Source organism: Lissotriton vulgaris, chromosome 5 (genome assembly GCF_964263255.1).
Source record: "Lissotriton vulgaris chromosome 5, aLisVul1.2, whole genome shotgun sequence".
NCBI classification, from domain to species: Eukaryota; Metazoa; Chordata; class Amphibia; order Caudata; family Salamandridae; genus Lissotriton; species Lissotriton vulgaris.
In genome coordinates this window covers 233,769,861-233,795,457 of record NC_141693.1, presented here as the reverse complement: position 1 = coordinate 233,795,457, position 25,597 = coordinate 233,769,861, and the positions used below count along the sequence as shown (strand labels likewise).

The 25,597-nt window shown below is 46.7% G+C and overlaps 1 protein-coding gene across 2 annotated transcripts in view; it reads right to left on the bottom strand.

The window, feature by feature from the left end:
• ANAPC2 (anaphase promoting complex subunit 2) overlaps nucleotides 1-25,597 on the bottom strand; it is a 346,730-nt gene that overhangs the window by 257,249 nt on the left and 63,884 nt on the right. For both annotated transcript variants that reach the window (XR_015295865.1, XM_086921245.1), the window contains exon 2: nucleotides 14,548-15,167. Coding sequence is in view for 1 of the 2 variants with exons in the window: in XM_086921245.1 (XP_086777371.1) it covers nucleotides 14,548-15,167 (620 nt within the window). In the remaining variant the exon portion in view is untranslated. The remainder of the gene's footprint in view (nucleotides 1-14,547; nucleotides 15,168-25,597) is intronic.

Below are 25,597 nucleotides of genomic sequence, written 5' to 3'. Positions count from 1 at the left end.
TGCACAACAAAAAAAAAATAGGAGCTGAACATAGAGCAAATGACATTGGGGAAGAAAATAGAGTGCCAGAGGTAAAATCGACTCCTGATGCTTCTACTGAGCATTCACGCTCCTCTATGTACTTCGGTTGATGCTCACTGTGAAAAGAGGGCACCGCTTGTGAAGAACGCCTCATGTGTAAGCACATAGTAAATTATTGGCATGAGAGTTTTGCAAAAATATAATTAGTAATTTATACATCTCCAGTTATAGTGAAAGCTATCTTGGAAAGGAATCTTGAAGAGGAAATACTTGATTTCGAGTTCCACTAGGTTTTAAATGAGAAAACTGAAATTTAGAACTATAATGTAACTGCCTGTGATTCCAGAGAAAGTTTACTTTGCAACGTATCTGAAGTTCCATAAGTGTGGGAATCTTGGAAAGTTTCCTGTAATCGCATATCACGATTATGGCTTGCAGATATTATGCTATGTTGGAGAGAGCATGCATAATCCGGGGAAATTACTTTAAATCCACTTCTGGCCTCCTGGCATGAAATAACATGGTGTTGAGGCCAATATAATGAATCGGGTGTATGCCAGTAAAATACATCAGAACACAAAATCTCACTACTCAAGTGGTTACCCCCACACCCTCACACCCCCTCACTCTCACACCCCCTCACACCCCCTCACATACCCTCACACCCCCTCACATACCCCCACACCCCCTCTCACCCTCACACCCCCTCTCACCCTCACCCTCACACCCCCTCTCACCCTCACCCTCACACCCCCTCTCACCCTCACACCCCCTCTCACCCTCACACCCCCTCTCACCCTCACACCCCCTCTCACCCTCACACCCCCTCACTCACCCACCCTTTCACCCTCACACACCCTCTCTCTCACCCTCATACACCCTCACACCCCTACACCCCCTCACACCCCGACTCTCACACCCCCTCACCCTCACACCCCCTCACCCTCACACCCCCTCACCCTCACACCCCCTCACCACTCTCAAAGCCCCTCACCACTCTCAAAGCCCCTCACCATTCTCAAAGCTTCTCACTCACACCCCCTCAACCTCACACCCCCTCACCCCTACCCCCACACACCCCCTCACCCTCACACCACCCTCACCCACACCCACACCAACCCTCTCACCCACCCTCATACCCCCTCACCTTCACCCACCCTCTCACCCACACTCGCCCACCCTCATACCCCCTCACCCTCATACCCCCTCACCTCACTCCCACCCCCTCACCCTCACCCCCCCTTACCCTCACCATCACCCCCCTCACCCTCACACACCCTCACCCTCACACCCCCTCACCCCCACACCCTCACACCCACTCACCCTCACACCCCCTCACCCTCACACCCCCTCACCCTCACACCCCCTCACCCTCACACCCCCTCTCACCCCTTCACCCTCCCTCACCCTCACATCCCTTCACCCACCCTCACACCCCTTCACCCACCCTCACACCCCTTCACCCACCCTCACCCCCCTTCACCCACCCTCACCCCCCTACACCCCCCTTTCACCCTCACTCACCCTCCCCCTCACCCTCCCCCTCACCCTCACCCTCACACTCACACCCACCCTCACCCTCACACCCACCCTCACACCCACCCTCACACCCACCCTCACACACCTACACCCCCTCACACACCTACACCCCCTCACACACCCACACACCCTCACACACCCACACCCCCTCACCCTCACACACCTACACCCCCTCACACACCTACACCCCCTCACCCCCTCACCCTCACACACCCTCACCCTCACACACCCTCACCCTCACACACCCTCACCCTCACACACCCTCACCCTCACACCCTCATCAGCATAGCATAACAAAAAATAGCATAACAAATCAAAGCATAGGATTGCAAAACAAAGCATAGCAAAACAAAGCATAGCAAAACACAACATAGCATAGCATAACAAAACACAACAAAACATAGCAGAACAAAACAAAGCCTAGCAGAACAAAACAAAGCCTAGCAGAACAAAACAAAGCCTAGCTAAACAAAACATAGCCTAGCTAAACAAAACATAGCCTAGCTAAACAAAACATAGCCTAGCTAAACAAAACATAGCCTAGCTAAACAAAACATAGCCTAGCTAAACAAAACATAGCAGAACAAAACAAAACATAGCAGAACAAAACAAAACATAGCAGAACAAAACAAAACATAGCAGAACAAAACAAAACATAGCAGAACAAAACATAGCTTAACATAACGCATAACAAAGCATAGCATAACAAAGCATAGCATAACAAAGCATAGCATAACAAAGCATAGCATAACAAAGCATAGCATAACAAAGCATAGCATAAAGCATAGCATAACAAAGCATAGCATAACAAAGCATAGCATAACAAAACATAGCATAACAAAACATAGCATTGCAAAGCAAAGCATAGCAAAGCAAAGCATAGCAAAACAGCATAGCATAACAAAACACAACACAGCATAGCATAGCATAACAAAACACAGCATAGCATAGCAGAACAAAACAAAGCATAACAAAACAAAACGTAGCATAGCAAAAAACAACAACGATTAGCATAACAAAACATAAAAAAGCATAGCATAACAAAACATAGCATAGTAGAACAAAACATAACATAGCATAACAAAACACAGAAGAACAAAACATAGCATAACATAACAAAACATTGCATAAAGAAACATTGCATAACATAACAAAACAAAGCATAGCATAACAAAACAGCAAAACACAACATAGCATAACAAAACACAACAAAACATTGCATTGCAAAGCATAGCAAAACATAGCATACCAAAACACAACAAAGCATAGCATACCAAAACACAACAAAACATAGCATAACAAAACAAAGCATAGCATACCAAAACACAACAAAACATAGCATAGCATAACAAAACAAAGGTTAGCATAGCATAACAAAACATAGCATAGCATTGAAGAACAAAACAAAGCATAACAAAACAAAACGTAGCATAGCAAAAAACAACAACGCATAGCATAACAAAACACAAAAAAGCATAGCATAACAAAACAAAGCATAACAACAAAGCATAGCAAAACAAAACATAGCATAGTAGAACAAAACATAACATAGCATAACAAAACACAGCAGAACAAAACATAGCATAACATAACAAAACATTGCATAACATAACATAAAACAAAGCATAGCATAACAAAACAGCAAAACACAACATAGCATAACAAAACACAACAAAACATTGCATTAGTGAAGTAGTGTGGCTCACTGGTTAGAGGCGGCAGACCCGAGAGCAGAGGACGGCCTGGGACCAGGGTTCGATTCCCGGCGCGGCAGGTTTCTGGACCAGGGTCAGCGGACTCGATAATTCTCTCGCCTCGGTGCCCACTCTGATCAGCGATCAACACTTGGCAACTCTGGGCATTAGCTTGCCTCATCTTCACTAACGGCCCCACCAGACCGCCGGGGATGCCTGGTCTCACCCTGGAGATACCCATTAAGGGACCATCTCTCAGGGAAGCCAGGAAGGGTTTCGCAGCGGTCGAAGCGCCTTGGGACCCTCCGGGTAAGTAGTGCGCTATATAAATGCCTATACATTTACATTTACATAACAAAACACAACAAAGCATAGCATACCAAAACACAACAAAACATAGCATAACAAAACAAAGCATAGCATACCAAAACACAACGAAACATAGCATAGCATAACAAAACAAAGGTTAGCATAGCATAACAAAACATAGCATAGCATAGCAAAATAAAGCATAGCATAATAAAACACAACAAAACATAGCATAACAAAACAACAAAACAGCATAGCATAACAAAACACAACACAACATTGCATAACAAAACAAAGCATAGGATAGCAAAACTAAACATAGCATAACAAAACAAAGCACACACCCCCTCACCCTCACCCCCTCACTCACACCCACTCGCCCTCACACCCACTCGCCCTCACACCCACTCGCCCTCACACCCCCTACTCACTCTCAAACCCCCTCACCCGCTCACCCTCACATCCCCTCACACACCCCCACCCTCATTCGCCCTCTCACCCTCACCCACCCTCACACACTCTGACCCCCTCTAACATTTCCTTGCCCACCCTCACCCCCCTCACCCCCTCACCCACTCACACCCTTTCACCCTCACACACCCTCTCATCCTCACACCCCCAACCAACCCTCACCCCCCACACCCTCATACACCCTCACACCCCACCCTCACACCCCCTCATTCACCCTCACACCACCTAATTCACCCTCTCACCCGCCCTCACACCCACACACACCCTTTCACCTTCACACACCCTCTCACCCTCACACACACTCTCACCCTCACACACACCCTCACACACTCTCACCCCACACACATCCTCACCCTCACACACCCCTCGCCCACCCCTTAACTCACACCCCCTCCCTCACATCCCCTCACCCTCACATCCCCTCACCCTCACATCCCCTCACCCTCACACACACTCGCATCCGCTCACATCCCCTCACACACCCCCTCACCCTCACACACCCCGTCACCCACCCCTTAACTCACACCCCCTCACCCTCACACCCCCTTACACACCCTCACCCACCCTCCTTCACCCTCACACACCCTCCACCCTCATACACCCTCCTTCACCCTCACACACCCTTTCACCCTCACACACACTCACACAACCTCACACAACCTCTCACCCTCACACACCCTCTCACCCCATCACCCTCACACCCCATCACCCTCACACCCCATCACCACAGCTCACACCCTCACACCCCTCACCCTCACACCCACAAACCCTCACCCAGTCACCATCACCCTCCCTTACCCTTACTCACCCTCACACATCCTCACCACCCCACACACTTAGCATAGCAAAACATAGCATAACAAAACAAAACATAGCATAGCAAAACAAAGCATAGCATAATAATACATAGCATAGCAAAACATAGCATAGCATAACAAAGCATAGCATAGCAAAACACAACATAGCATAGCATAACAAAACACAATAAAACATAGCATAGCATAACAAAACAAATCATAGGATACCAAAACTAAACATAGCATAACGAAACAAAGCATAGGATAGCAAAACAAAATATAGCATAGCAAAACAAAACATAGCAAAACAAAACAAAACATAACAAAACATAACAAAACATAACAAAACATAACAAAACATAACAAAACATAACATAACAAAACAAAACATAACATAACAAAATAGCATAACAAAACATAGCATAACAAAATACAACAACACATAGCATAACAAAACAGCAAAACAACAAAACATAGCATAGCTTAAAAAAACACAACAAAACATAGTATAGCAAAATAAAACATAATAGCATAGCAAAACATAGCATACCAACCACAACAAAACATAGCATAGCAAAACATAGCATACCAAACACAACAAAACATAGCATAACAAAACATAGCATAGCAAAACAAAGCATAGCATAGCAAAACATAACATAGCATAACAAAACATAGCATAGCGTAACAAAACATAGCACAGCATAACAAAACAAAACAAAACATAGGATAGCAAAACATAGGATAGCAAAACATAGGATAGCAAAACATAGGATAGCAAAACATAGGATAGCAAAACATAGGATAGCAAAACATAGGATAGCAAAACATAGGATAGCAAAACATAGGATAGCAAAACATAGGATAGCAAAACATAGGATAGCAAAACATAGGATAGCAAAACATAGGATAGCAAAACATAGGATAGCAAAACATAAGATAGCAAAACATAGGATATCAAAACATAGGATAGCATACAGCATCACTCCGCACCACCACAGCATTACTCAGGGGCACCACAACATCACTATGTGCTACCACGGCATAACTGAACGCCACAGCATCACTCATTCGCAACCACAGCATCACTCATTCGCCATCACATCACTCAGCGCCACCACAGCATCAATCTGTTCAACCATTCAACAACACCTGGTTCAAATGTGTTCTTTCAATTTTTCAAGCTTTATTACAAATGTAACCAAAAGATGTTAATATTTCACTTCTGATCTTGGATTTTCGTCACAATAACATACACTGAACATAATCTTCGCAAAAGTTATTTACAAAACTTTAAGCTATTGCCATTATAAATTACAATAACTTTTATTTAAGTATTATTATTGAAAAAAACTTAAAACCCATTGTTATTTGTAATATCAATACATGTAAGTCACGTAAATACAACACATATTGCATTACAAATGCTATAGGTGTCACATTTGAGAAAGTTATATCTATTGGCATTGTAAATGACAAAGCTATGAATTTCGCTATTTTCAAAAACAAAACATAATTTAAAAAATGTGTCATTTACAATACCAATATCTCAAACTTTCCTAATGCGAGACCTATTGCATTGCAACTGCTTGTTTCCCATTCTGTGTCTGTGGGGAATTGCATAAAACATAATATTCCTAACTTCTTGAATTGTTCCTTGGAAGTGCAATGGAATAAACAATTGTTTTTACAAATATCTTGAGGAGAAACTGGTATATGAAATCCCATCTACCTTGGGTGGCGAAATAAATGTAATCAAAGACAAACCCGAGGTAATGACCTTGGCAGTAAGAGTTGGCAGACTGCCTACAAAGTAGGACCCTCATGCAATCATCTAAGTCAAGAATTGTCACCCAGAACCATGTGGAGTGGATGGAAGGAGAATTTAGACTCCAGCATGGGCAAAGGCAATAAGTTATGTTTTCCCATTTTCTCTTTTCACTGAAGTATGTCTGTTCTGAGTGTCAACTGTCTCATCTTGTTGGAGTTCAGGTTCTTGATGTTCAGTATCAAAGAGACAATAGAAATCATACTAATAGCCGAGTGATCATCTCTGCCATAATCTCTCACATAAATGATGTTTTGAGTGTTGTCAGATTTATTAGAAGAAAAAACTATTGAACATGGAAAGCCAATCCTGCCACATAGGCGTCTAAAAAAGTGATGCCAAAGGAAGACTGTTGAGTAACAGTGCAATAGCGAGAACTGACATAAGGCAGGAAAGGAGCCAGGAGGGTTGAGACATATTAAACAGGAGCTACTGAATCCAGACAAAACATGAGCGCCCGTTTTCTACCCCGAGGAGTCTGGACACATGAATGGAATAATAGACTGTGTTGCACGCATCAGACACACAGGACTACAGCTGCGACACAGAAGGTTATCTTCCACAGCTTGTCTTTCTTTTCCAAAATACCAGATAATCCTACTATTTTTTTAACCAATTGAATAACTTATTTTAGACATGTTTTTCATCAAGCAGAGTACGTGTTCATGCTTGAACTGGTGTCAGAACAATTGTTTATTCAATTTTCTGACTCATTTTAATTTACAAAATGGTGGGGGCGCTAGAGAGCGCGCACGCAGAATGGCGCACTGATTATTTTTTGTTTGAATATCTTTTATTGCATTTCTTATTTGGATTGCATAACATATCAAATTATCTTTAATGAAAACGTATCTTGACAAGTTGTAATCATACAAAAGTATACTATAGAGACAACAGTTCGCTGCAATGGTATTACTTATGTTCCATATTTTACAAATCAAATGTGTAGCCTAAGGCACTTATACCTATATGTCAGTCTTCCAAAAAGTGGCGGGTTCATATAAAAGTAATAAGGAAGATACAATCCAAAAAAAAAATCAGTGCCACATTATCTAAGGTGCCGAGAGGCGCAGAGGACACATGAAACAAAGGAAGTGCGAGGTATATATGGCATCGCGATCCATCTAGTCATATGTTCCAGTAGCCAAGGATTGTGTTTCAAAGGTGTATTCTCATTCATGCGCCTCTAGCAATGTGCATCTCCATATAGCTATAGAATCAGTGTAACGGAATCCACTCATAGTCATCGGGACGAGCCCAAAGAAGTACTTGTACTATTCAATATTCAGAACATTATAACTTTCTTCGAAACTGCAACAATAACATGTTAAATGATAACAACATAAAATGCAAGAAATCAAAGGAAAAGAAACAAAAGAGAGGCTGGTTGTCAGTGTTGTGCTAACGCTAATGTAAAGTATCTAGTGCAGGTGTGGCTTTTCTGGGAGACAGGGAGATACGCAGGTGGCGCGGTCCGAGGGAGGGGGGGGCGTGGGGGCCCAGCGGGGAGGCGCTAAGGGTCAACAACGGCCTCCGTGTCCGCAGCGGGATTCCAGCATGCCAGGAACCATGCTATTGAGATGCAATGTGTGGGTACGTCAATTTTGCTCAGTCAAAGGCCTTTCCCCTTGACAGGATCCATGCGCAAGACAATAGCACTGAACCACTTCTTGTGATAGCGGCTCACTCGAAGGCTGGGTCAAAGGGAGTGCATCTATGTGATTCCGCATTGAAGGCATGCCCGGTGAAAGGCAGCTAAGATGTCATCCCAGGTCTGTGCTATGGGATATGCGCGAAGTCCTGCTGTTTCTTCCCTGTGCAGTGTTATGCTTTCTGCTCTTGCCCAATTATCAAAAGAGCTGCGCCAGTGCGCCGCTTGTGGGGGCTCGCTGTTTTTCAAGCGTTTAGTGATTAACCTTTTCGCCGTGATTAAACCTAGGTGCCAGAATCTAGTGGGAACTTTTGTCTGCTTCGTCCGTTTGTAGAGACCTAGTATGCATGTTTCCCATGTGTGTTGCAGTTCCCTACCCACACCTGCAGCCAAGGAGGCAGTCACCGTGCGCCAGTAGTCGTGTAGCGAGGGGCAGGACCAAAGCATGTGCAAAAGATCTACAGCAACTAGCGCGCATCTTGGGCATGCAGACGTTTTGAGCCCGAAGTAGCGATTGACCTTGTCCGGAGACAAATATGCACGGTGTGTGATGTAGAATTGAATGAGTTTAAAACGGGAGTTGCGTGGTATATTTGTAGCGCCAGCCAATATCATGGCCCATTCCTAGTCTGTCCACTCCAGAGAATGGCCGCACTAATGTGAGGCTCCTGCGATCTTGTACTACGATCCTGCAATTATCCTGATGCCAATGAAGGGTGGCATCGACAGAACTAGCCCCATTAGACTCGGAGCAAGTTTCAGCGAGATCGCTGCAGCGAAAACGGACCATCCGGCCGATTGCAGACTGGACTGAGCAGCGGGCTGACACAGGGTGGGACTGCGGCGCGGCTGCTGAATTCAAGAGAGGCCGGGGCTTCGCATGCTGAGTATAGGCAGCGAGACGTAAGTGCAGAGTTGAGGCCCGCCGCGATCAAAAGCGGACTGGCGGCCCTGCCGGAGGTTGTGACCAACAGTGAAGCGGTGAGGGCAGCGGCGGAGTAGCGGCGCGGAGTGGTGTGTGAGGAGCCGTTTGATGCCAGAGCCTGAGGGGGAGACACCGCTGGAGAGTGCAGGTGCGTGACCGGAAGGAGCGCTAGATGGAGCTCGGCCTGCGGGTCTGACTACAGGCGCACCGCCGGGAGGACGGAGAAAGCTGCCAGATGAGAGGCGCTAGTGTGGCGTGCTGCGAGGGAGGTGCTGAGCGCCCACCCCTCCCGTCCTCCTGCACAGAAGATAGAGCAGGCGGCGAAATAGGCACCGCCATAGGAGCAGGCAGCGGGCACTCGGAAATGCAATTTCTGTACCCATGAGCAGCGGCAATAAGTCAACGGGCGTGGAGAGCCTGGCGGCTAACGAGAGGCGTCCACAGGGAGCAACGCTTAGAGGAGAGTACACATCGCGGGCGGTGCGGGAGTAGAGGGAGACTGTCACCCCCCCACCCGGCCAGCAGGACTTAAGAGCGTGGCTCAGGAATAATTGGACAGTTGCAGACTTTCTCCCCATGCTGGCTGCCTGGGCCTTGGCATGGCTGCGCTGTGTAATGTGAACGCTCCCGCAATGTCAATGGAGGTACCCTGAGGACCCCTGAAGTCAGCGAAATCTTCATCTGAGGAGTGTACAATGGGAGAGCTGGGTCTACATTGCTGGCTACCAGTTCAAAGATACAGAGCGCAGTACAGGGGAGCAGCACTGTATATGTGACGGTGCCGGAGGGAATTACGTAGCTCGGACTACATTACAGAGCTAGGGGGCAGCAGCAGACGCACTGAAGAGCGTGAGCGAGCAATCCTTGAACAGGAGGGCCGAGCCACCGTAAAGACTTTCCAGGTTGGAGACCGACCCTACTGCCGGAGTGTGGGGCTTACAAGACTTGTGGATCCAGTGGAGTGAACGTCCGGGCTTGCACGCTGAAACAGACATGGGGAAGCCTGACACTAGGCAGCCAAAACTAAACTTGGATGCGGCGAAGAAGGGGAATAAGCCCTCGCAAGGCGATCAAGACTCGGAGTCTCTGACGCAATCCAATGGAGTCCGCGTCGCAAGCATCGGATATGAATAATATCTTGCAAGAGATACGACAGGGATTTGCAACAGTAGTGGACAAAGTAGACTGGATGTCCTCCTGAATGAATGCTATAGCCCAAAGGCTTGATGGGCATGAAGATCGCCTCAAGGAGGCGGAGCGCAGGATTTGTGATGTGGATGGCGTCACGGCAAGCCACATCACAAAGCTGACGAGAATGGAAAAACTACTGCGGGCAATGGCGGCGAAGAATGAAGATTTGGAGGCTTGCAGCAGACGTAACATACGCGTCGTAGGTGTACCGGAATCGACCAATACTGGCAGAATGGAGGACTACATAGAGAAGCTGCTCTTGGGAACTATTGGCAAAGAGACGTTCTCCTCCCAGTTTATAGTAGAACGGGCGCACAGATCACTCGGTCCCCGACCAACACATGGCAACCCCACACGCCCCATCATCGCCAGGCTATTGAACTACCAGGACCGTGATGTGGCCCTCCATGCGGCGAGACAAAAGCTAACGTTGACGTATGATGGCGTCAATTTCTCGTTATACCTGGATTTTACTCCCATTGTACAGAAGGAAAGACGGAAATTTGTGGAAGTCAAGAAGAAATTAAGAAGGGCGCATATTGACTACGCTCTACTCTACCCGGCAAAACTCAGAGTGACACATCAGGGGAAGCAAAGATTCTTCACGAATCCGCAGCAGGTGGAAGATTTTCTCCGAAAAGTGAGGCTTGCGAATTGGAATGGAGGGGGCCCGGTGGCCTTTCAGAATATTGAACTTAATGAGCACAACGATTATATGGAATGACTACTCCCCAGAACTGCTAATAGGTGCCGGATGGCGCTGCGTAAGTAACTGTAATGCACTGGTGAACAGAGTAAAGAAGTACGGTGAGATATCCTACATTGACTCAATTGCTACTTAGGTATTCATGTTCCAGACTCTGTATCCACCCCCTCCTGAGAGGTATGGCAAGATGTCGGAGGTGGTTAAAATGGAGCAGAGAGACTGCGTAGCTCTCTAGACATGACCCCCAAGGGTGTTCCCCCACAGAAAGCAATGACACTATTGGGGCTGGGAGTGATGTTGTGTATGTTGCAGTTGCGGGAAGGGGTGGGGGATGGCAATTGCTATGCACCTAATGTAGACACCCCAGATTTTTTTGCTCTGTCTCTGTTATGGGGAAAATAGTTAACATAGGGTCTCAACACATAATATGGAGGGGGGGGTGATTTTAATGTTAGTTTGGTCCCTGCACTGGACAGAATGGAGGGTACTGCGCATTATCACGATAGATCCCGGGAGTTGCTGGTCGACTTAATTGCAGACGGTGATTTGGTGGATGCCTACACCCACATGATAGGGAAGGAACACACTTTACATTTTATACTGGGTCATGGGCAAGGCTAGACTATGGTTTGCTGTCCAGGGGGTGGGTGGGGGGGGTGGGGGGGGGGAGGATGGTGCGGTGCTGGACACCTACCCCGTACATATTCCGACTACTGTCCAGTGAAACTCACACTCAAGGTAACCTGGGCTTGATAGACCGAGGTCTGCATGGAGGATCAATCGGGATTTGTCCCAGGGCGCGCCACGACTCACAATTTGCGCACCCCGTTCTCCTTGAAATAGACTGTTGTGCCCGATTTCCCGGCTGCGGCAGTTTTCTTGGATGCCACAAAGGTATTCGACTCCGTAGAATGGAACTATTTATTTAAAGTGCTGCAACGGATGGGATTCCCGCCCATGTTTGTGACATGGCTTAAATTGTTGTATTATAAACCGACAGCTAAAATAGTGATCAATGGCCATATGTCTTCGGCTATGGAACTTACTAGGGGCACTGGCCAAGGATGCCCTCTCTCACCATTGCTTTTTGCAATCGCGATCAAGCCACCAGCGGCCAGCCTATGCCAGCTTCATAATGACAAGGCATTCCGGTGTTATCAGAGACAACTGTTGATATCGCTTTATGCGGACGACATAACGCTGTATGTGAGGGACCCAGAGCACAATCTAACCCTCTACTCAGAGTTCTTGGTGTTCGGACAACTCTGGGGGTTAATATTAACTGGGGTAAATCACAATTCTTGCCCCTTACGAATGCAGTTGCTAAATTCCCCTTAGACTTCCCTTTAGAATGGTGTGATGGTGACCTGCGATATTTAGGAATACAGGTGTCCAGAGATCGAGAGGAGACGCTGCGTTTGAATTATGGAACGGCAATTACAAAATTGGAGGCTAGAGTCACCGGATGGATATCATTACCAATATCACTGGCGGGTAGAGCGTCTCTTGTTAAAATAGTGGTACCACCCCAATTTTTATATTTGTTCCTCAATATCCCTTATTACCCTAGCGCCTTCTTTTTAAAGACACTACGTTCTGCACTACTCCGGCTGGTGTGGGGTGGCAGACAACCCCGCCTTCGGTGGGCAGTTATCACACAACCGTATAATAAAGGAGGATTCGATATTCCTGACTTTGAGACTTATTACTTGAGTGCACAAGCACACTACGCATATCACTGGATGGCGCCTACACCGTTCATGCCCCAGCTGGCTGTTGAGGATTGGGTGGCCCGCCAGCTCCCCATTGGCGGAGTGATCCATGGTCCACTGGATGCTGTGGAGACTCCCTTCACAACAGTCATCTGTACAGTAGACACTTAGAGGCGTATAGAGTGTATCCTGCGAGTGCAATTATTGTACTCGCCACGCTTGCCCCTCGCATATAACCCTAGCAAGATCGTACTGCAGGAGGCGGGATTTCGGGCCTCGTGTAGAAAACTACAGATTGCTACGTGGGGCGACCTCTTTGCTGGCGGCCAGTTCCGGATGCGGGAGCATTTATTTCATCATACTAACCCTACGCCCCTGGAGATTTTCTTATATGTCCATCTCCGACAGGGGATGCGGGTATTACTTCCAGAGTTCCCTTCGGAACCAGAGACCTTTGCACCATTACACCTTCTCCTAAGCTCTCCTGACGGGAAACACTTAGTGTCGAAATTGTACAAAATAATCAGGGAGTGCAGGACAGGCATTGATAGTTCCGCTCGTGCCCAGTGGTCGGCAGACCTGGGACAGGAGCGAACAGATGAACAATGGAGATATTGCTGCAGCATCACAGAAAATATAACAGCTAGCTGCAGATTCAAAGTCATACACTATAAGTTCCTGCAACGTATATATTATACTCCGGCCAAGAAATACTGCTTTCACTTATCGGACAATGACAGGTGTGCAAGGTGCCAGAGGCGGGATTCATGCATCTGGCGTGGGAATGTCCAGCGGTGAACGAGTATTGGTCACAAGTTCATAAGGCACTTGAGGGCATGATGGGCACTAATCTTGAAATGGACCCTTTAATGATGCTGCTGGGATATACTATGCATATTCCAAAAGAGGTAAGGACATTTTTCGACATTGCTCTTTTGATGGCAAAGCGTAGAATTGCTTGTAGGTGGGGGGAGAGGGAGGGCTCCGAAATTCAAGGATTGACTGCATGTTCTTATATACTGCCAGAAGCAATCTGCTGTCTATGCGGAACTGTTACCAATGTCCTCTAGGCCGAGGGATGTGTGGGCCCCTTTGCAGACGTATTTGCTGAGTGATGAGGAGAGACCGGTTGTAGAGGTCGCAGAGCATGGTGCCCCGGGGTCGGATGACCTCCCTATGTAACGCGCTATTAGGGATAGATAGGAGGGATGCCTACTTAGATGTTGCTGCTATTGCAGAATTATGCAACTGTGAACTTGGTGCGGACTCTGATGTATTGCTGACTAATTATATACTGCTGTTGAGAACGATGAGATTACACGTTCTTGTTCTAATGTACTGTTCTAATAGCTGATGATTCATTGATGTTATTGACGCTGGAAAATTGTGACCCTCCCTTACAGGATGGACTGCCTTTTTACAAAAACTGCTAAATGGATGGACTTGCTCTCGCCCCACTGCCTTATTATTACATGTATTGTGCCTTGCTTTATGATGCTCAATAACAATGTGCACGACGCAATGTTATGGATGAATCTGATATATTGATGATGTGTGTTTAACAGCATAAAATTTCAAAAATAAAGTTTTCAAAAAATTTACAAAATGGTGACAAATATCATCATGGGCTAGTTAGTAGCTTGCAACCTGAAATTGTGCACACTGCTGCATTTAAAGTTCAAGATGTTCTTGAGAATACTTACAGAATCTCGTTCAGCTGCTGGAACTGCTCCATGGCTGTCTGGCACCAACACTCTTCTTTAGAGCTACTGCATCCGGCGCACCTAGAGTCCTCCGAGTCTCTATCTTCTGCATCACTTCCTTGCTCATTTTCGTTTATGCTATTGTCCGACTCGTCCATGTCATCTCCCCTTTTCCTGCGTCTCATGTAGATCTTAAAAGAGCGGCTATAAAACTGCTGGATCATGTCCTGAAACGTTTTTGTGGCTGAAAAGAAGAGGATAGCTTTTAACATGGTGTACACTTTCTCCCGCAGTGTCTGTGACCCTGAGCCAAGAAGAAGCCCCATTCTGGTCCACCTCTCCAAGTGGTCCAGACTATTTAGGTAAGGGTCCAGGCGACACTTAAGTAGGCGAAAAGCATCGAGGAGGAGTAGGGCACACTGCTGTTCCTCAATGGTGTTTTCATATTGGGTGATGCAGTTCCAGAACTCTGGCGCAATATTCGCCTGAAGGTCGGTCTGTAGCACTTCGGTAAACCACTCTTCTACGAAGGAGTGTAATCCATAGCTCTGTAGCACTTCTAGGGCAGCCCTCAAATCTGCTTCTTGGACTGTGTCATCCGGGACTGATCGAGATGCTGCCTGCATATGAAAAATAAAGATCAATTACATAACCACATTAGGAAACCGCTTTAAATAAGACACCAGTAACGTTGTATTTACAGAAATTGTGAATGTAAAGGACAAAGGACTTCCACAACAAATAATTTATACTCGAATTTACTCAAATCATTATTGCTGCCTTTCCACTAGCGTTTTAATTTTTCAAGCTATTTTGGCAAAAAAGATTGTAAACATGTTACCCACACATGATCATCCACACGCTTCTAACCATGACACTATTCTTTGAAAGCATTATCCAAGTAAAATAAACAAAAGTAGTTTATTTATTTACAATGTTTTATAAAGCGCGAACTTGAGCTCGAAGGATATCAGAGCGCTTTACAATTTGAGGCAAAGGTAACAAATCAGAACGCAGCTGAGCTCAAACAAAAAAAACATTATATTTCCATACTCATACCTTTGCGCATGAAGCTCCTTGATCCTAAGCTGTATTACAAGGATTCTAACGTGTGACATGCAAATAAAACAAGAGTCTCTTGACAGAAAACCATACCTCCCCATCATGTAAGAACCACAACTGCTTTACAGGCACAGTATATTTAGTACACACATATAAACCCAATCACAATGTGTTTCTATACACTATTGGTTCCTGCTTCATAACACTGTGAATTATATAGATTACTATTGCCACCAGTACTTTATTTTATCCATTTTCAAATGATGAATAGCTGTGTTTGTCCTGCAGGGATTTTAAACTTGATACTAGCTTGTTAGACACCGATCTAACCACCAAGTGTTCTGCTCCACTGAGCTGTCCACTTCCCACCCACAATCCCCTTAATGAGGATCCATGTGAAAGAGTACGCTGGCACTACATAGAACCCAGATATTTTTGTCCATATGTTAATGCTGTTCAAACTTTTATTTATGGTTCATTAATTGAAAGCCTTTATTTTTAGGGTGAGTGTGAGTGAGGGAAAATGTTGTAAGCTCTGACTGCACCACAGTGATTCCAGTATAGAAATGAATACACGTTTTCAAAGTTGAGCAATATGTGGCTATGTAAATGCTACCAGAAGGCTCTCTGATTTGCTGCAAGTATTTGCAGAAACTTGAAAGCAAGATTGATAATTCTTTGCTTTAAAAATAAAATGTTGATAAAAAATGAAAGCAGGAAAAAAACAAGCATTTGCAATGCAATAGGTCTCGCATTAGGAAAGTTTGAGCTATTGGTATTGTAACTGACAAATGTTTTATTTATGTGTTGGTTTTGAAAATAGCGAAATTAATAGCTTTGTCATTTACAATGCCAATAGTTATACCTTTCGCAAATGTGACACCTATAGCATTTGTAATGCAATATGTGTTGTATTTACGCGAGTTAGATGTATTGATATTACAAATAACAATGGTTTTTATTTTTTTTGAATAATACTTAAATTAAAGTTATTGTAATTTATAATGGCAATAGCTTAAACTTTTGTAAATAACTTTTGAGAAGATTATGTTCAGTGTATTTTATTGTGACGAAAATCCAAGAACAGAAGTGAAATATTAACATTTTTTGGTGAAATTTGTAATAAAGCTTGAAACATTGAGAGAACATAGACAAAGGCACTCCCTTCAGGGTATAGAAGATTATAAATATGCTTAGGTGGTCAGTACAATCAGATCAATAAAGCCCCGAATCATCTTAAGGGAGAGGTGTAAGATATTGGACTATCTGAAGGGGGGTGAACCTAGAATTAATGGTGCGTATAGGCTGTTTTTGGAGGAATCCCAGGATGATATGGGCAAAACTGAGACAGCCTGGGCTTCAAAACTGGAGGATCCGGACATTGACCTGGACAGAGCCCTCGTAATGGATAGAAGATTCCTATGCTCCTCCAATTTAAGAGCTCAACACTTCAAAACATTATTTAATCTCTATTATAGCCCCTCTAAACTCTATGATTGGGGTAAGAGAGAGAACAGCAACTGCCCCAGATGCTGCAAAGGCCCAGCTGATATTATCCATATGTTTTATCAGTGTGAGAAACTAGAATCAATCAAAATAGAGATCGAATCATTCTGGTCAGGACTGCTGGATGCTCAGATAACCTTGTCTCCGACACTCATGATTATAGATGCCATAGCCAATTGAAATTAAATATTGAGACTGAAGCTTACATTTTTATCTCCACAGCTGTACTTAGAATTTTAATTTCAGCAGCTTGGAAAGATACTGAGGCCCCAACCTTTCAAATGTGGTTATCCAGACTATTGGGAATACATAATGTGGAGGCGGCTTTGTATGAACTCAAGGGTAAAAAATTAAGAGAATTGGGGATGAAGATATGGGCACCAGTGGCTGCTTGGCGTACTAGTAGATTGTAGCAAATACATTGATTTTCAGGATTATGGCTACGGTAATGCTCTTATCTGCTATATTCTCTTTTCATCTTTTTCTGTTTGCGGTAGCCGGCATTATGTGTACCATACCCATATCAATATTTATATTAATAACATTAACTACTTCATGATTTACAAGAATTAATTCAATCAGATACTAGCAATGTAATTCAAAAACAGACCTCTACATACCTTTATGTATTTTTTATTGTCAATGTTTGTGGTTTGCTTATATTGTATCTTGTCTTTTTCATTGAAATTCAATTATATTGCTTTATTATTATGCTACATGGATTCTCAATAAAAATAATTTTAAAAAAAGAGAACATATTTGAACCAGTTGTTGTTGAATGGTTGCACAGATTGATGCTGTGGTGGCGCTGAGTGATGTTGTTGTGGTGACGAGTGGGGGCTAATGTGTGAGGGGGCAGTGTGTGAGGGGGCAGTGTGTGAGGGGGCAGTGTGTAAGGTGCGGGTGTGATTGTGCTGTGTGTGTGCCCTAAAGTAGTGTGTGAGCAATGTGTGAGGGGGCAGTGTGTGAGGGGTGTGATTGGGCAGTGTGTGTGCCCTAAAGTAGTGTGAGTGAGTAATGTGTGAGTGCGCAGTGTGTGAGGGGGCAGTGTGTGAGGGGGCAGTGTGTGAGGGGGCAGTGTGTGAGGGGGCAGTGTGTGAGGGGGCAGTGTGTGAGGGGGCAGTGTGTGAGGGGGCAGTGTGTGGGGGGGCAGTGTGTGGGGGGGCAGAGTGGGGGGGGGCAGAGTGGGGGGGGCAGAGTGGGGGGGGCAGTGTGTGAGGGGGCAGTGTGTGAGGGGGCAGTGTGTGAGGGGGCAGTGTGTGAGGGGACAGTGTGTGAGGGGGCAGTGTAATGAGTGTGTGAGGGTGTGTGAGGGTGTGCGGGGTGTGAGGGTGCACTGTGTGTGGCCAAAAGTAGTGTGAGTGCGCAATGTGTGAGTGGGCAGCGTGTGAGTGGGCAGCGTGTGAGTGGGCAGCGTGTGAGTGGGCAGCGTGTGAGTGGGCAGCGTGTGAGGGGGCAGCGTGTGAGGGGGCAGCGTGTGAGGGGGCAGCGTGTGAGGGGGCAGCGTGCGAGGGGGCAGCGTGCGAGGGGGCAGCGTGCGAGGGGGCAGCGTGCGAGGGGGCAGCGTGCGAGGGGGCAGCGTGCGAGGGGGCAGCGTGCGAGGGGGCAGCGTGCGAGGGGGCAGCGTGCGAGGGGGCAGCGTGCGAGGGGGCAGCGTGTGAGGGGGCAGCGTGTGAGGGGGCAGCGTGTGAGGGGGCAGCGTGTGAGGGGGCAGCGTGTGAGGGGGCAGCCCTATAATACTGAGGTCTAAAGTTACTATTGTTTAGATGTACTACAGTTTATTTTTAGTAGTAATTATTAGTTATTTATATTATCAAATACTTAACATTATGTTAGGATTGTCCAAAATAATATTTCAGCCCAATAGTTTTCTATAGCGAGTTTTATTTGAGCCTCTTTACAATGTTGGCATGTTAGGCTATCAACAGTGCCCGACCCTTTCTCTTGCACAGTTATCTCACCAGCATGCCAATTATTGAAAAGGAAGCCTCGTCACCACCGCAAACATCCGAAAATTTCTATGCCAACTACCATCCAAGAGACATGTGACGGATCACAGACTTGCAGTAGAGGCTAGCATTCAGCTACTCCAGAATAGGGAACCCCGGTATCAGATTAACGTGACGGCAGGACCTCGGGACACTTAATGACAACTGTGGAATCTTACATCCGATTACAAAAGAGGGAGTAGTTGTGGTGCTTTAAACCCACTTCAGTTACATTTGTTCTTATTAAAGACCCAATGCATGTGTAACATCGTAAGCCAGGTCTGCCATGCATTGCATTTTGAGTCGTTTAAAACCATCCCACATTTTACAATAGACGTACAAATACTTTATATAATGTGCATTGCTCGTCCATTAAAAAAGCCAGAACTGCCACTGAAGATATTGGGTAGAATGAGGTCGTTCTCGCCCATTCAGCGCCTTACCTGCCTCGGACACGCCTCTAGCAAACCCGCAAGTCTGTTATGGAACGACTGGGTCAGAGGCACATGCGGATTCCACAACCAATCAGCACGTGGACATTTTGTACGGCGTACTACGATTGGCTAACATGCTGCATTCCACGTTACCTTATACGTCAGACTATCGCCCGTTCACGGACGTCTCGGAGAATATGATGAGCGGTGCGGTGGGCTTGGTCCCGTAAGAGTCCTAGAAGGGCTGAATTTTACGGACACTGACACTCGTAAACTAGATGATGTAGAGATGCGCAGCGACAAGAGCCCGGTGAGGTAAGGGGAGGGGTGCACGTGTGTGGGTGTAGCTGTGCGCGTGTGTAGCTGTGAGTGTGTATGTATGTATATCTATGACTGTGTGTCTGTTAGCTGTGCGTGTGTATATGTGGGTCTGTGTGCATGCGCCCTGATGCATTGTGCCTGCGTGGGTGTATGCGTGTGTAGGTGTATGTGTGTGTGTGTGTGTGTGTGTGTGTGTGTGTGTGTGTGCGCGCATGCGTGAGCGTGGCTATGTGTGCGCGCGATTGAGAGCGGCGAGAGGCTAGCAGGCTGTGAATCTGACACAGGAGATGTGCACGGCGCCGGCCTGGGCGTGCGCGCCCAAAAAGTGAAATCGCCGCGTGCACATCTCCTGTCTCAGATTCCCAGGAGACGGGCAACATCAGATACTTCGCTGGACGCAATGCTTTGCATTGCTTTCTCCTGCTCGACCTAAAAATGTCGCTAAACTACTGTAACATTTCCCCGGAGTTTTATATAGAGTGAACTTGACCCGAAGGCATGGGATATCAGAGCGTTTTACATGAGCACAAGTTACATTACACAAGGACACATTCATTTTAGTTTGGCAAGGGGAGATGAAGTGATTTGCTCAGAATCACAGGATGTTGAGCATCATTGCCGAGACTTATATCCGGTTCACTATATCCGAGATCAACCGCCCAACCTGTTAGGCCACATCCAAAATCTCAGGTACCATTTCTTTGCAGCATCATTTAGTAACATGTGTTGATGCATGCTAGTAGTTCCCAAAAATATTTATAATGGAAAAATCAGTGTAACTAGTTTCAATAGGATTATGGGAAACAAAAATAAACAAGCATTAGCAAAGCCAGTAGGTCTAAAATCGGTTGTCTGGAAGCGGAGATCGGTCCTGGACCAGGGTTCAATTCCCCGCCTCGGCGGGTCTTGGGCTCAAAAATTCCACGGACTCGATAATTCTCGTTCCGGTGCCTACTCGACTCACGGGTTCACACTCTGCGACTCTGGGCAATAGCTTGCTTAATCTCCACTACGGCCCCTCGCTGCGGGATGCCTGGCTTTCACCTTGTGGATACCCTGCTGGGGTTATCTCACTGGGGAATACCAGGACGGGTTCCCAAGGCAAGCGCCTTGATGCCTTCGGGTGATACGTGCGCTATATAAATCGCAATACATTTACATGTGCGACTTGTTTTGGCATGGTTTTTGTAAAACCTTATTGGTGTGGTAGTTGCTGGGCCCTCACCATCATAACTAACACTGGCAAAAGCAAAAATTGTTTTGGGTCTCAAAAAGCACACACTGTCACAGTAGTTTGCTTGCACTGAACAAAAGTACTTTGTGTGCCAGAAAGCTGTCACCTACAGTAAAGCCAGCCGATACAGAGAGAGACCGAATTTTAATAAACGCAGAAGGTATTGGGCAATGTCAGACCAAATTAGGGGCCCAATTATTAAAGAAAGTCTCAAAAGTGCACCCATGGTATATGTCCTTGCATTAAGTGCAGCTATACAGCTTTCGTAAATTCCTAAGAATTTACAGAACTACGACAAGAAATAGTACTTCTAGAAAATATTTGTGAACTGCATTTTAGCATGAGCAAATTTGCATGTGTAGATTTGCTCATGCGAAAATCTGAGTGTTCGCAATTTCACTTTCCCTCCAACCACTTTTTCCCCAACTCTGGAAGAAGGTTTATGTCCGTCATTGTCAGGACTAAATTTCCAACATTTCTCAGTATGGGAAAAGATAAGAGAAGGGTAGTTGAAACCCTTAAAACATACAAGGTAGAAGGTTTGCACAGACTCAAAAGGGCATTCTAACCCTGATACTATTGCTTACCACCATCTTCAGCCCCAGTATGTAGATCTGCTGAAACGTGACAACATAAGGGGATTGCAAATATTCAAACACTACCATGGTATGAGCCCTGGCAGAGTCAGAGAGGTTATATCAGAGCTCGTATATAATGATAGCTGCAATAATTTTAGCTGCACTACATGGCACCAAAAGGGGCAAGTGGATTTGGTTACAGGACAAGTCGATTTATGAAGCAACCTGCCCTATGCACAAGTAGATATTTTATTAAATTCCACACCCCTGAGATAACAGGTATAATCCCCCAAGGAACAACAGATCTTCCACTAACATTCAAAGGAGGAACTGAATTATTTTGTAAGGCCATCTGGTTCCTAGTCAAGCAAATAATACGACTATCTCTGCATTAGGCCTGCGGGGAAATCCAGTTTTCTTTGTAGACCAGCAAGCAGGTAATTTGCATAAGACTACGTGTAATTACTTAGGTTCATGAACTTGGTCTGACTCAAGTCCTATTTTTGACTCCCCAACTAAGCCAAGTGCCAAAATTAGGAAAACTTAAAATCCTCTACATGCTGATATAGTAGAGAAGCTGCCTCGTGTCCCACTGAGGCATATGTCTGATGTATAGTTGCACGCGCTCTATGATGTATTAACATAAAACAGCTTGGTGATGTTTAATTGTAATATATCACTACAATCTTGCAATCAATAACACAAAAGCACAAGGGGACAATAGAAATAATATGCTCAGAAGAGTTACACTGACTTCCTTGCTTTTAGTAGACTAAAGGGCTACATTCATAGTGCCCACACCGCCATACGCTCCCCTCGCTTGTACAATACACAATTTACAATTCCCACCCAAAGGAAACTCAGGAGACATTTTTGTGGGAAAGAACTGCTGCAGGTTTATTTCATACAACACAGGTATGACGTTATGGTGGGTCATCTTACGGGCGATCCAAAGCAGGCAGCCCCTCGCTGTCCCGCATGCCTAAGGAGCCATCTTGCACGGCGAGTCGATGCTCTGACGGTGCAGCACATTACCATTTCGTTATACTCCCGCCCCCCCTGTCAGGGCGGAGCGGTGTGGCACACCCCCGGTCGGTTCAGGCCCCCCGACCGCCCGAAGGACTAACGGGGCGCCGTCGCGGTTTCCAGGAACCTCCTGGTCCTTGGCTCAGGCACCCTTACTGTGCCAGGCAGCGGTACCCTTACTGTACCCTTCTGCCGCAGAGGTACCCTTACTGTACCCGTCTGCTTCCAGATCGCCCTGTACTCCGCCACAGCTCTGAAGGCGACCCCCGCCGATGACAGAGTCCCCCTACCCATCATGCTAATTGCAACCTGCCGCTGTCAGAGCCTCTTGTATGCCTAGGAGGAAAACATCCATACCCAACCCGGACAAGTGCACCCCGTCTTGCACGTAATACCCTTCGGTTCTGTCCTTTAGGAGTGCGTGCCGAATGAACCCCAGGCCCCTCCTTTCCATAAACCTCTGCATGGACCTGTTGACCCTCCTGCGGGACTGCTCTATCGCGACCAGAGATCTAGCACCCCTCCACACTTTGCGTGGGACAATTTCTGGCCAATAATAGCTCAGTGGCCCCCAGCTTGTTAGTTACTGCTGCCACATCCTTCTGCATGGTCTGAATCAGGGCCCTCCTCCGCAACGTGACCAGATCATTCCCTCCCAGGTGAATAATGAGGATATCGGGAGGACCACCCCTCCCCACCAGGCATTGCTCTAGCTTGTACTTCAGGTGACCCCATTTTATTCCAGGAACACCCAACCACAGAATTTGTGTCCTCGGCTACAGCCAAGTTCCATTTCTTGGCTGTAGCCCATTGTTCCAACCTGGGAACATAGGAATGGCCCATCACCCACACGCAACAGTCAGCTGTAAAGAAAACAAGACAATGTTCAAACAACAACGAGGACTAGACACCGTTATGTTAACACACTTTGTTTATTAGTGCACACTGCACACTTCACCTGAAAGACGTGATTGACACATATATACAGTGACCCGTTCATTGCCAGTCGTAGCAGTCAATTACATATGATCAAAACTACTAGCCACTTTGTACAGCAGAACGCCCCCAGCAACCCTCCTAGGGGCGGATGTAGCGCTGGTAGCAAGAGGATGACCACCTTCCTACCCTCTGGACTCCTTCCTCACCCAACCCCGCTCTGAATGCAGTTGTGGCTGCCCCAATCCTGAACGAGTGGCTAGAGAATTTTTGCCCTGCCCCTGACAAACCTGCTTTGGCCAAGGCTACGCCCATTACGCGTTCCAACTGGAACCTGGTTAGGGGTGTTCCATCGGCATGGATGAGGAAGTGCCCTCCCAAAAGTGGCCTGATCCTCAAGTATTCCCTGACCGTAGCTACCGGGCAATAGCTGGGGTCCTCCAACGCTTGTAGTACTATTGTCGCGCCCTTCCCGGCCTGGTCCGTCTTGGATTTCCGAACCCTCAGCACCAGGGCGTCTCTTGCACAGACATCCAGCATGTCCAAGGCTCTCCCAGATCCATCTGACTTGGATTTAGCCACTAACTCGCTTGCTCTAAAGGCGCCAAAGAACGCCAAGCAGAAGGCTGTTGAAAAAAGCTGGGCTTCAAATGCTGAATTGGTCACTATCGGCAAAGTGTCTATCATGCGCTGCAATGCGGGAAATTCGATCCCTACCCTCTTGTCTGCAGACCTGACCTCCTCTCGGGCCAATCCCTTGAGTGCTGCCCTGATCCTGAATGCACCTGTGGGGTCCTCGGCCCCGCTAAACTTGGTGTCATGTTTGAAAGCCGCCAGGTGGCCGCACACCCATGAATGCGCCTTGCCCGCCTCCTTGGCCCATACCACAAAAGCCTCAACCTGTTCTACGTGGCTTAAAGCAGAAGCTCCCAAGGACAGTATTACTGTTCTGAACGTGGTCAGCTGGGCCGCATATCTTCTCCGGGTGGCCTGTGCCAAGGAACGTTGGCCCATCATCTTCAAACGCTCCCCCACCGAAGGAGTCGCCACAGCGGCTCCGGGAATGGTGTCATCGCTGCCCTCGCCCGCGGCCAGGCCTCTCGGAAACTGAGCCACTGAACGCGAGAGAGAGCGTCAGCTGCCACATTCTTCACACCTTCAATATGCCTAGCCCTGAACTCAGTGTTACTCTGCAAACCCGCCCTGACTAACTCCCTGTGCAGATTCAGAACCAGGGGGCAGTTGGCTGACATCCCATTGATGGCCTGGACTACGGCCATGTTATCCGACCAAAAGACTACTTTCCTGTTGCCCAGTCTACCCGGCCACAGGTGCAGTGCCGCCACTATGGGGAAGAGTTCCAGTACTGTTATGTTTGCGGTCACCCCTTTCTTGCGCCAGGCGTTTGGCCATTGCATGGCACAACACTCTCCACCAAAAATCACCCCAAAACCTTACCTACCAGATGCATCTGAAAACAAGGAAAGTTCTTGGCTGCTCTCCCATGGTGCCCTCCAGATCACAGTACCATTGAAGTTCGTCAAAAATTCATCCCAGATCTGTAGATCTGCTCTCAGCATAGGACCCAGGCGCACTAGGTGATGCTTCTTTCCAATGTTAGCCGTAGCCTTTGCTAGCCTGCGGGAGAAAACCTTGCCTGCTGGTATAACTCGTGCTGCAAAGTTCAACTTGCCCAAAAGGCTCTGAACAACCTCCAATGTCGCCTTGTCCTTGCCGATCAGTGACCTAATGTCCTGCCTCAATTCGCTAACCTTGTCAGCTGGGAGCCTAGATTCCCCTTCGATGGTATCCAGTTCGATGCCCAGGAAAGTGAGTATTTGTGCTGGCCCCTCTGTCTTGCCCGGAGCCAGGGGCACACCCAAATGACCTGCCAGTGCTTCAAAGGCCCTCAAACCTTCTGCGCACTCCTGGGTACCCTCCCTGCCGAAGAATAGGAAATCATCC